Source organism: Saccopteryx leptura, chromosome 4 (assembly GCF_036850995.1).
Source record: "Saccopteryx leptura isolate mSacLep1 chromosome 4, mSacLep1_pri_phased_curated, whole genome shotgun sequence".
NCBI classification, from domain to species: Eukaryota; Metazoa; Chordata; class Mammalia; order Chiroptera; family Emballonuridae; genus Saccopteryx; species Saccopteryx leptura.
The window spans coordinates 130,735,403-130,748,543 of record NC_089506.1 but is presented as its reverse complement, the minus strand read 5'-3'; the positions used below and the strand labels follow the sequence as shown (position 1 = coordinate 130,748,543).

The window sequence follows — 13,141 nt, the reverse complement described above, 5'->3', positions numbered from 1 at the left end:
TATTATTCCTGAAATTCCACAACTTTTAGCATTATATTTTTTAATTGAAGTTTTTTCTTTGGTTCTCACCTTATTATTTCAGAAGGTAATGAACCACAAATAATTTCATCAGATACCAGAAATAAAGATTTTGATCATGGAAACAGGAAAAAATGAGTTAATTACCACAAAGTAAAGGAATGGATGACCAAGTAATAGTGAGGGACCCTGTTACCTTAAGGAATAAATGTTTTAGAAGACAAGTCATTTGATCTTGTGTCAGATATGTCTACTAGGTTAATTGTTAATAAGAGTGTTAGAAAGTAACGCAAATAAGTTTTTCATTAAGCAAATCTGTCACAGAATTTTAGTACTGAAGGGACTTAAAAAGCATCTAAGTACCAGTCAAGATGGCAGCCCAACATTTGCTTCATGGGGGTACCAAAAGCAGAACAGAGATAACAAGAAATATTTGAAAAAAATAAGGACAGAAAACTTTGCCGACCTGGTAAAAGAAATAGACATTCAAGTCCAGGAAGCATAGAGTTCCAAGTAAGATGAACCCAAAGAGGCCCACAACCAAGACACATCATATTTAAAATGTAAAAGGGTAAAGACAAAGAGAGAATCTTAAAGGCAGCAAGAGAAAAGCAGCCAGGTACCTACAAGGGAGCTCCCCTAAGACTGTCAGCTGATTTCTCAACAGAAACTTTGCAGGCCAGAAGAAAATGACAAGAAATATTCCAAGTGATGAAAAGCAAGGACCTACAACCAAGATTACTCTACTCAGCAAAGCTATTATTTAGAACTGAAGGACTTTTAAAGAGCTTCCCAGACAAGAAAAAGCTATAGGAGTTCATTATCATCAAACCCATATTACATAAAATGCTAAAGGGGGGGAGAGGAGGAGGAGGAGGAGGAGGAGGAGGAGGAGAAAAAGAAGAAGGAGGAGGAGGAGGAGGAGGAGGAAGAGGAGGAGGAGGAGGAGAAGGAAGAAAAGAGGAGGAGGAGGAGGAAGAGGAGAAGGAAAAGAGAAGGAAGAAGGAAGAAAGAAGAAAAAGAAGGAGAGGGAGAAAGATCAAAGGTATAAAAATAAAATGGGAATACTGCATTTTTTGCTCCATAAGATGCACTCCCCCCCCCCAAACTGGAGGGGAAAATACCCATGCATCTTATGGAGTGAAAAATAAGGTATTTTATTAAATATTTTAACACACCGTTTGGTTCAGAATATTTATTTTCTTATTTTCCTCCTTAAAACCCTAAGTGTGCTTATTGTCAGGTGCATCTTATGGAGTGAAAAATATGGTAAATATCTACCAACAATTGAATCTAAAAACAAAATAAATGAACTAAGCAGAACTAAAACAGACTCACAGATACAGAAAACATTGTGACAGTTGCCAGATGGGAGAGGTTTGGGGGACAGGTAAAAAAGGTGAAGAAATTAAGAGGAACAAAGTAGTTGTTACAGAATAGTCATGGGGGGTAAGGTACAACATAGGAAAAACAGTCAATATGTATGGTGTCAGAAGGGTATAAGACTTATAAGGATGATCAGTCAGTAAGTTATATCATGTTTAATCACTGGGCTGTACACCTGAAACTAATATAATACTGTATGTCAACTGTAATTGAAAATTTAAAAATGATTAAATATTTCCTGAAAAAATAATTATAAAGCCCACCACTGTCACTACTGCTATCAGAAGAGTCCTCTTCCTCCTCAGATTCAGAATAAAATTTCTTGGCAGGATTCTCTTTCTTTGGTTTACCTGATGGAGTCCATTCTTTTGCCTGTTTAAAAAAAAAAAGGTATGTAAATATAAAGAGTTCTTCTCATTGATGGATTCAGTATTCTGGCTAACTTAATCATTCAAAATACACTGAACCCAGAAGACAGTTGAAAGCCTCAACAGAGAAGGTGACTGTTACAAGTCCTGGAATGAAGGCTGATTCCCCTTTACTCCTGAATAGAGGAACACAAACTCTCAGTGTCTATTTCATGTTAAATCAACAACCTTATTTACATGTAAATTTAAACACTTTTGTATTTGTTTGTCTACAGAAGATTTAAACTAAAGTCTAGAAAGATGATACTTAGAAGTAAATCACAGTAATAGCAATAAGAAATGCAAGTTCTGGCCCTGGCCGTTTGCTCAGTGGATAGAGCATCAGCCCAGCATGCCAACAACCTGGGTTTGATTCTCGTCCCCCATCTCCCGTCCCCTTTCTCTCTCTCTTCTCCACTCCATCAGCCAGTAACTCAATTGGTAAAATTGGTCAGAGTGTTGGCCTCAGGCACGGACGATAGCTCGGTTGATTTGAGCATAGGCCCAAGATGGTTGCACGGTGGATCTCAGTCAGGGCACATGCGAAAGTTTGTATCTCTATCTTCCCTCCTCTCACTTTAAAAAGGAAGGGAGGGAGGGAGGCAGGAAGGCAGGCAAGTTCACAGCTTGGTTTTGAGGTACAAGAAAAACAATGAAAACACTTCTTTATAGGCAATAAATAGCCCTAAACTTCTCAACAGCCTAAACCCTTGAGTATTCTTGGCTTCTCTCATTTCCTAAGCATATCCATCAAGAAAGCCTAGACACTATGTTCTTTTAACACCTTGGTCAGAGCCATCTCTGTCTTCTGGATTACTGCAAGTCTCCTAACTGGTTATATTACTTCCATTCCCACCCAGAACCTCCCCTTTCAAGTTTGCTCAAGACAGCATCTAGAATAATCTTAGTAAACTCTAAATAAATTCAACTATATTATCATCTATGTTCCCTATACTGTATTTGAAATCCCATGACTACTTTTGTAACTACCACTCTGTACTTCTTAATGCAGTCACCTTTTACTAGTATGCCACTATACTGTACACCTGAAATTAATATAAAATAATATTGAATGTCAGCTGTAATTGAAAAATAAAAAATTTAAAAAGAAAAACACCAAAAGTCTGATCAAGCCCGTTTGGTGTGAAGCCCTGCAACAGCTTCCCATTTCACTCAGAGAAGAAGCCCAAGTCCTTAGAACAGTTCACACAGCCCTGCAAGCCCATGCCAAGCCCACCAGCGGACCTCCTGCTGCTGCTCTACTTCCTGCACACTATGTTCCAGCCTCTCCTCACTGTTCCTTCAAACACCTTAGGGGCTTTCCCACGAGCTGTTCCCACCTCCACCTCTCTACTTCAGATAACTCTCATTGCACAAATGTCACCTCAGAAAGGACCACGCTACTTAAAATTCCAACTCCCATGCCTTGTTCAAATCTTCTTTTTCATCACAGCATTTATTTTCTTTTCTTTTTTGGATAAGAATACATAGGTTTCAGGTGAACATCTCTATAGCATTTGAACTGTTGCTTGCCCATCATCTAAAGTCAAAGAAAGCATTTTCCATCACCATATATCTGTCCCTCCTTACTCCCCTACCCCAAGCCCTCACCCCTAGTAACCACTTTTATCTATGTCCATGGGTCTGTTTTATCCTACCTATGTATGAATTAATATAATTCTTAGTGTTTTCTGATTTATTTAATTCACTTAGTATAATGTTCTCAAGGTCCATCCATGTTGTTGTATATGGCAATGTATCATTATTCCTTATTGCTGAGTAGTATTCCATTGTTTATATGTAACAAACCTTTATCCAATCCTCTATCGAAGGAAACTGGTTGTTTCCATGTCTTGGCCACCATAAATAATGCTGTAATGAACATGGGAGTGCATGTATCTTTGCATACCAACTTTTTTGAGTTTTTCTGGTATTACTAGGTCACAGGGTAACTCTAACATTAATTTTTTTAGGTACCACCATAGCACCTTCCATAATGGCTGTACCAGTTTATATTTCTACCAGAATGAATGAAGGTTCCTTTCTCTCTACCTCCCCAACACTTGTTATTACCTATCTTATTGATAACAGCCAATCTAACAGGTATGAGGTGGTATCTCAATGTAGTTTTGATTTGCATTTCTCTAATAACTAATGAAGATGAGCATCTTTTCATATATCTGTTGGTCATTTGTATGTCTTCTTGGGAGAAGTGTCTGTTCAGATCCTTTCCCCATTTTTTAATTGGATTGTTTGCTTGTCTGTTTCTGAGCTTTGTGATATTAACCCCTTATCAGAGCTATTGTTTGTATCATTTCCCATTTGTTTGGCTGCCATTTTGTTTTGTGTTGGTTTCTTTTGTTCTACAGAAGCTTTTTAGTTTGATATTGTCCAATTCACTTATTTTTGCCTTTACTTCCCCTGCCTTTGGGGTCAGATTCATAAAATGTTCTCTACGGCAAAGGTCCATCAGTTTAGACCTATGTTTTCTTCTATGTAATTTGTTTCAAATCTTATGTTTAGGTCTTTGATCTATTTTGAATTAATTTTTGTGCAGGAGGACAAACTATAGTCAAGTTTCATCTTTTGCATGTGGCTTTCCAGTTTTCCCAGCACCATTTCTTGAAGAGGCTTTCGTTTCTCCATTGTATGTTTTGGCTCTTTTGTCGAAGATGATTTGTCCATATATATGTGATTTTATTTCTGGGCTCTCAATTCTGTTCCATTGGTCTGTATATCTGTTTTTCTGCCAATACCATGCTGTTTTGATTATTATGGCTCTGTAGTATAATTTGAAATCAGGTAGTGTGATACCTCCAGCTCCATTCTTTTTTTCTAAGGATTGCTTTGGCTATTCGGGGTTGTTTTTGATTCCATACAATCTGGTGAATTTTTGTTCTATTTCTTTAAAAAATAACATTGGTATTGCATTAAATGTGTATATTACTTTGGAAAATATGGCCATTTTAACTATGTTGATTCTTCCAACCCATGATCATGAAATATTTATCCATTTCATTGTATCTTTTTCAATCTCTTTTAATAATGCTTTGTAGTTTTTAGTATACAGGCACTTCACATCCTCTACTTAAAATTCCAACTCCCATGCTTTGCTCAAATCTTTTTTTTTTATCAAAGTACTTATTACTTTCTAAGACAGTATACAATTTATATATTTACTTTTATTATCAGTCTAACCAAGCCAGAATGCCTGCTTCTGGAGAGCAGGGATTTGGGGCTATTTTGTACATGGATATCTGGCACAATAATTATCAGATGTCAGAATAGCCCTTTAAAGACTTTAATGCAATGTGTTAAGTAAAATAATTACTATTATAATTGTGACCTTGATTCACCAAGAAAATAATTTAAAGGGTAGGGACATATATTTTTTAAAAGGTCAAAATAGTTTAAGACTCATTTATTTATCACACTTTTAATGTTTAACTGAGTTTCTACTATGTGCCAGTTTGAAGAGTAGACCTTCCATTATAAAGAAATTTACAGCATGACAAAGGTTCTTATTTAAGAACACATGATGCTTGTTAGAATCACCTGACAATACTTTTTAAAAGACTTAAAGAAATATAAAAATACCAATTAAAAAAAAAAAAAAAACTAATGCCTGGGACTCACCTCCTAAGATTCTGATTTAATTGGTCTTGCGCAAGTAAGTATGAGATAGGTTTGTTTTATTTAAAGATTTCTGTTGAAAATCACTGATCTTAAAGAGCTGAAGAATTTAAGGTATGTTGCATAAAAAGGTAACCTTTAATCCCGGACGAGCCCCTCCTCCCCCCAAAAAAAGAAAAAAAAAGTTAAACTTTAGTAACCTAGAAAATTAGTATTTGGACAACAATAAAAAAAAATGAGTAAAAATTACTCAAATATATTTGAATAAGATACTTAGAGAATATCAGCAATGCTGATTTTTTATATAAATTTAAAATGGTCTGTATTCCAAAGAAGAACATAATAGTATTCTGTGAACAAAGTTTTCCTATATTTAGTAAACACTAAAGTTCATACTTTTCTTAAATCAAAACAATGATTTACTAAAGTCCAGTAAAAAGTGTATCACATCAATTTAAAGAAAAAAAATTACTTAATTAGACAATGGCTTTCAGGGCAAAACTAAATTGACAAATAAAGAAAATAAGGCTTCAATGCTCAAAAGGCAAAGTATCTTGCCATAGCTATCAACTCTCTATTCATAGAGGTTTAAACAATAAAAATATTTTAATTTTTGTTGTGATCTTTTATGACTATGATAGTCATATTCTAAGCGAAAAAAACAACAGGAAAAAGAGAAGAAAAAATAGTTAGGTATTCATTTTAAAGTTCCTATGAAGGATAAAATATTGATAATAAATGTTTTTATAAAGCAAAATACCCTTGATATGCAAAAGGTAGTCTTTCTGGACCTGAAGGGAAAAGGATTTTCTACAACTAAGCAAAGAAATTCTAATGGATCTTCAAAACTTACTGGTATCATAATATAAACAAACATTATATCTGATACCCTGGATATGGTAGTGTGTAATTCAAAATGACTTCTAGTGTCAACCTGACAAGGTTCCCTGTTGTTTTGATTTAAAATATCAGATTATCTAAGCCTAGGCCATTTTTTTTACTAAGTTGTATCTCATAGTAATAAAATGTAACCCTGTAAGATCACTTTATAGTAAAACTAGAATAACAGAGTGCATTGTGTGCACACAATATATTGATGCGACTTTGGAAGGGGTGATAGGTGGAGTAAGAGGCAAGAAAGACTTTTTGCATTGTTACAGTGGTACCTGATATTTTAATTAATATTTAACTGTGTCTTTCATAGTATAATTTTAAGCCAATATGTCCAGAGACCAATAGATTGAAACTGTTTTCAGCATGGCATCAACGGACAGTAACAGTTTTCTTCAACTGGATTGCATCAGTTCTAATTATTCTTCATAAATAATTTAGGCCAATTATTAATTTCCTAAATGTAGTCAGGAAAATGAAAAAGAAATCAATTTGTTGCTGTTGAACTGGGCAGATGAAATGAACATAAGAAAATATTATAGCTATTTAAGTACTGTCCCTTTAAGGTAGTAGGTTAATGCTTAGAAGAGCACAAGAAAATGGAATAAGTTAGCCAACCAACCAATCTATCAGCCAAAATAAGGATACTATTGGGATCAAATTAGGTGCATAGCATTGTTATCAATTCCTGAGAGGATAAACTATTTTATTTTATTTTTTTGGTAGAATAGAGCGGCAAGGAGGAGGGATAGATGGAAGTGAGGAGAGGATAAAAGGATGGCTCTATTTGGCCTACACAGTATGCACCTAATAATGAAAATGCATGGAACCATAAAAACAATAAGCTGGCATAAGAAATTAGGAGAGTAAAAAAAAACGATCATGTGGAAAAAAATCATAACAGCATTCTCTTTGTAGTCTAGCATTTGACCAAAAGTTACACAACACAAACAAGCCAATTTTTTTGAAGAGTATTTCGGAGTATGAAGATTTGAGTGAAAATCAGCAATCTTAGTTACAAGAAGGAATAGACATACAATTAGTTTTAATGACTTCTACATTTTTAAAAGTCATTTCTAAATAGAGATAATTTATCACATGAGAATGGTGATGCTAAGTACTCAGGATAGTAAAGATCTACACACAAGCTCAAGCTTCCTCTCTGCACGTCACACAACACTGACATGCAGTGAGAGCATGAACAATGGGCTCTGATGGAGCTGGGTTCTCAGCGCCATCACTTACTAGCAATTTGAACTCGGACAATTTACCTGAGCTACCTGAACCTCAGTCTTCTTATCTGCAAAATTGGAAAATAACCAACACTTATAATCATTTTGAGATTTAAACAAGATAATGCTTGTAAAACATTATCAAAGTACACTACCTGAGTTTGCTAAGTGGAGCTATTATCTCTTATTAGTACTTCTGGCCACACTCCAAAGCTAGAGTAAGTCTGAATAATTAGGAGAAACATATTTCTCAAATGGATCAAAGTACATGGCTCTGCCCATTACAGAGATTCTATTTAAAGTACTAAAGATTTTCTTCCATTGTGTATGAGAAGTTAAGCAAGAAAGTTAACTGACTTTCTTCACAGGTATTATAGTAAAGAAAACTGTTTATCTAAATCCTGTTCAATATAGTTTTCCTACCAAAAAAGTATCCTGAATGTAATACCTAATTTTTCTTTTTTATTTATACTACTTTAAAAAGTGTTAGATATAGACCCTGGCCGGCTGGCTCAATGAAAGAGCATCATCCTGGCGTGTGTAAGTTCGGGGTTTGATTCCCGGCCAGGGCACACAGGAGAAGCACCCATCTGCTTCTCCACACTTCCCCCTCTCCTTTCTCTACATCCCTCTCTTCCCCTCCCACAGCCAAGGCTCCACTGGAGCAAAGTTGGCCTGGGCATTGAGGACAGCTCCATGGCCTCCGCCTCAGGAGCTAGAATGGCTCCAGTTGCAACAGAGCAACGTCCCAGATGGGCAGAACATCACCCCCTGGTGGGCATGCCGGGTGGATCCTGGTTGGGCGCATGTGGGAATCTATCTCTCTTCCTCCCAGCTTCTCACTTCAGAAAAATACAAAATAATTAAATAAATAAAAAGTATTAGATATGTTTCATATAACCAAATCTCTAAAGACCCTTTATTTTTCTTGTTTATGTAAGGAAGAGATAATATTAGGGAAAAAAATGAATTATTTTATATTTGTAGCCAGCATTTTTAAAAAATCTAGGAAAACACAATTTATTTAGAAGTTGTTTCTTTTTCATGTGAAAACAACATATTATTCATTTAAATTGTGAGTTTTTCCTAAGACATTTTTGGTACAGAATGCTCCCTATTTATGTTTAGGCTTCACTTAAAACAAGTTTATGAGAAAATCCAGAACACTTTGTATGTTTTCTCTGGAAGAGTACAGCAAAAATTATTTTAGAAAAACACTGACAGGAAGCTTATGAATCTCTAATCAAAGTAGAAAAATCTCAATCCAATGAAACTAAATACCTTAGAAATTAAATCTACATAGTTACAAATGCAATACCACGCATGCAGGTAGCACTGATACAGACAATTCAATTCCGTATTTCCTTGAAGAAAAGGAACAGCACATGTACAATGATGTAGGAATACTACACTTGCTAATTCTCATAATAGCAAGGTGTATCTAACACATTACACTTAGAAATACAAGAACAATTTTCAATTTCAACTCCTTCCCCCCAAAAAAGCTTTTATATGAAACAATCATTATTCTAGAATACACTACTGCTTGACAAAATTAATTTCAGAAAGGTCAACTTACCAACTCTATTACTTCTACATTTCGAACTGATGGGTCAGGCGCCACCTCTGGCCAATCAGATAATTCCAGGTACCCAGAAGCTTTAGTGTTGAGAATATGAGATAAAGTGCCAAGCTGGAAATGATCCCTATCTATTAAAATAGAAGAAAATATAAACAATATGAGCTGTATATAACACAAAAGAATCCTAATCAGAGCTCAAGGTAATTGGCATATTACCTCAAATGTCAAGGAATAAATAAAAACTAGGAAGCTCTTCATAGGTCAAAAAACTGATTTCAGTCCATAGATTACAATAATCTTCCCCATAATGGTCAATAAAAAAGCTAATCAGTCAGTGTGTTTAGAGGTGTTCCTCTGAAATGCAGCTTCTCTAAAATTACTTTACTGTGAATATTAAGAATGACAGCACAGTTAAACAATCCATATACATGTGTTGGCACTAACACATCCAGAATTTTAATAGTTTTTCTACAAAACTGAACTGCTTTTTATCACTTTACAACAATTAAATAGAAACAATGTGGAACACCAAGGTATATAATCATCTGATTCTAACTGTAATGGCTACTTGTGAAACTGATCAATTAATTACCCCTTTTAAAAAGCTGGGAAAAATAAGTCAACTTCCATCCCTGAATAACAAATTGAAATATAAAAAGAAACCATTTTAATGAATTAACTGTTTCTAGAAAAGTTTATGTTAGTTTACACAGAATATTTAACTAATAGCTTGCAAGGTGAATTATTATAAAGCTATCTATTTAAAATAAAAATAAAGGCAAAATCTGCAAGAACAACACAGCTTTTATCTATTGCTCAGTTAAACTACTTAGTAGGGATAAAAATTAAATAAGAAGATTGGAATTATTTAGGTAAGTAAGGATTATAAAAATATAAACTGTAGTATATAGTTTGCTCTGGAGAACAGATGAATGAATAAAAGCACACTTTTTTATATATACTTATATGTACTAATCATTTATATATGTACTCATCATTTATATTTCCTTAGAGATAAATTTTAAATATATTAGGAATGAAATATAGTTATACTTTTTTAGGTAACACATTGTGCAGTTGTATTCTAACAATAATAATACCTTTAAAAGGAGACTCAAGCAGTGGTGCAGGTTTTTGTGCTAGGAATATTTTTTTGGCATATTTACTTAAGGCTCCACTCTTTTCATTCGGAACAATAAGCTGCCTAATAAATCTTGTACGGTCTCTGATGTCGTAGTTTTGATCATACTTGCCGAGATTTAATATGTACTGGGTAAGCAATTTTGTCTGTTGGAAAAAAAACAGAACAAGATGAGAATATAGTTATTTATGATTATTGATAACTCTGGATAAACATATTTAAAGAGGTAATAAAAATGAATGGTTATGTCAAACAAATGTTGTTCCATAGGGAATATGCATTTCTAAGGCTGCAAATGGAATTTTGAAGCCAAAGCACACGTCCTCTTCAGTACTGGGGAGGTGAATGCTGAGTACTGAGAAGCAGCCATGTGCTAGATTATTAAACTGCTGAAGTGGAAAGAAAGGCATCATTAAAAAAATAATCATATATGGCAAACCCGCTGAAGGGTCTACGTGAGAATAATGAATGTGGAAATACAACAAAAAACATGGCACTCAAAACTTAATCAGAAAAATATGCAGGACATCAAAACATCAGAGAGTATTAGGGGGCTGGCAAACTGCTTCTCCTGAGGTGTGTTTTATGAAGAGATACTGTCCCTGGCATAAGCAGTGTCTGCACTCTGACGGCACTCAGTTCCTTTACCCTGAATTATGACCCATTAAAGCAGACACATGAATCACTGAACTGGATTACTGCAAATTATTTGCAGTGCATTTAGCTGTTACTTTTTCATAAAAGCAAGCTGCTGATGCCCTCTAAAAACTAGGATAAAAGACTCCTTCCATTTTTCCCCCATGCTGCTTATAGCCGCTAGTAATATTGGTCATTTATTTATTTATGTAAGGGAACAACTTATTATAGTAGCTTTTACACTGTAATAAGATTTCCTAAGTGAATTTTTGAATGTACTACATTAACATACAGAGAATTTAATATTAAAGCAAAATTGAAATGTTAACAAAATAGCTCTATATTTTAAACTCATTACTTGGTTGAAAAACATAGTTTTAATTTAGAAGTTTACACACATATAATTGCAACTATAAATTAAATAGAATTCATAATTCATGGAAAAATAAAAATCTATACTAGAACATTTTATAGACATCAGAAACAACAATCAATCATTCCGAGCAAAGACAATTCTAGAACCGTAAGTAAAAGTAAGAGAATGGTGTGATAAACATTTTAACAATAATTGATTGAGACAACTGATTTGGATAAAAAGCAACCTTCTTTCAGTAACAATGTACTTAGAAAGTATTAACCTAGTTTTAATAAAGTAGAGCTATAAAAAATACAAGAGAAATGTTGATAGAGCTATTCCAAATTTGGTTATCAACAATTGCAATTCACTAATTACTAGAATGCTGGTTAAACTACAGATGACAACTCCATGATTCATTTAAAAAGAATTAGCAAGATATTCACCAAATGAGGAATCCAGTTTAAAATGAAGTATAAAATATGCTAGACAGTATAACTGACTTGCTGGGATAACCAAGGAAAATTAGCCATTAGTTTCCTCAAATACAGAGTAAGAATTTATAACTACGTTTACTCGATAGTCCTAAGAGTTAGAATGTGTAACCAAAATACATCAGAGAAAGAAAATAAGTATGTTTACTGCAATGATATATTTTTGAGCCAGTAGAGTGATATATTTTGCTTATGTTTCTGATCCTTGAAATTAATTTTTATGAAATTAAACTATTTCAATACATTAACAGAAAACAATTACTGAGAGTGAGACAGAAAAATTACATAACTTTAAAAAAATATGTATTTATTGACTATAAAACTTGTTTTATTGGTGGGCTTGTAAAATAGTTTTATTAAAATCTATTTTCAAAAATAAAATTATTTCCAAAAAATAAAAACATACGCATGTACAATGAGGAATAAAAACATAAGCAGAGTAAGTATCTACTGCACATTCATATACCTGAATCACTCTCTTAGCGGTATCTACCGGTAAGTCACTGGTGTTTCTCCAAAGAACATGTTTTTATATGGTCTTATTATTTTGATGCCCTTTTTTCTTAAACAAAAATAAGGTTACCTACATCTTTAAAATTGCATTCTGTGATCAATAATTATGACATTTTTGACATTTTCAATTTCCTCTTCTCTATAAACCATAATATTTTTAGCAGAGAAAACACCTATACTGAATAGTCTGATCAGTGCAGAGAACATTCTCTTGAATAAAGAATATTCCCAATGCTTACTTTTATGTTGAAATTTGTAAATATTTCAAGCCCAGCTATTTAACTTCCCCCTACATTCAATGAAACATTTTTAATATTTTATAAGACAAAACATTCAAATGATTCTATTTATACTTTTAAATCACCAAATTTAGATACTGCAAAATCAATTGCCTTCTCAGTGTAATTTCATTTTAATACCAAATATAAACTTATCTAATAAAAAACAGAAGTTCCATCAAAAGTCTTCACAATAGCTGAGATACTGCAAATGACAGAATGTTTAAAATAAATCTTAAGCTCTTACCACTTAATTTGTTTAGTTCTCCTCTTGTTTTTATAAATTTCAACATATTCCTGTTTGCAAGATTTATTTCCAAGAATTATTTGCTAAAATTTGCAAAAGTGAAAAGTTCTGACAGTTTCAAGATTTTCAAATGATTCTGAATAAAATTCTAACCAATATAGTAAAAACTTTCTTTTACTTCCTTCCACAGCCAACAAAAGCTAGTATAGGAAACTTAGGTCAATTTACAAAGAAGTTTTTCAAAAAATCACATTTCTAAAATATAGTTGGTAACATGTAGTAAAGAGAGTTGAGTACCAGAGTATGTGCTGTCATGCAGATGTTTTCT

General features: G+C 33.6%; 1 protein-coding gene across 2 annotated transcripts in view; it reads right to left on the bottom strand.

Annotated features, from left to right (window-relative positions):
- Positions 1-13,141, bottom strand: part of AP3B1 (adaptor related protein complex 3 subunit beta 1) — a 315,994-nt gene that overhangs the window by 123,877 nt on the left and 178,976 nt on the right. For both annotated transcript variants that reach the window (XM_066381706.1, XM_066381707.1), the window contains exons 16-18: positions 10,250-10,436; positions 9,147-9,277; positions 1,668-1,776 (exon numbers count right to left, since the gene is read on the bottom strand). In XM_066381706.1, coding sequence (XP_066237803.1) covers positions 1,668-1,776; positions 9,147-9,277; positions 10,250-10,436 — 427 coding nt within the window. The remainder of the gene's footprint in view (positions 1-1,667; positions 1,777-9,146; positions 9,278-10,249; positions 10,437-13,141) is intronic.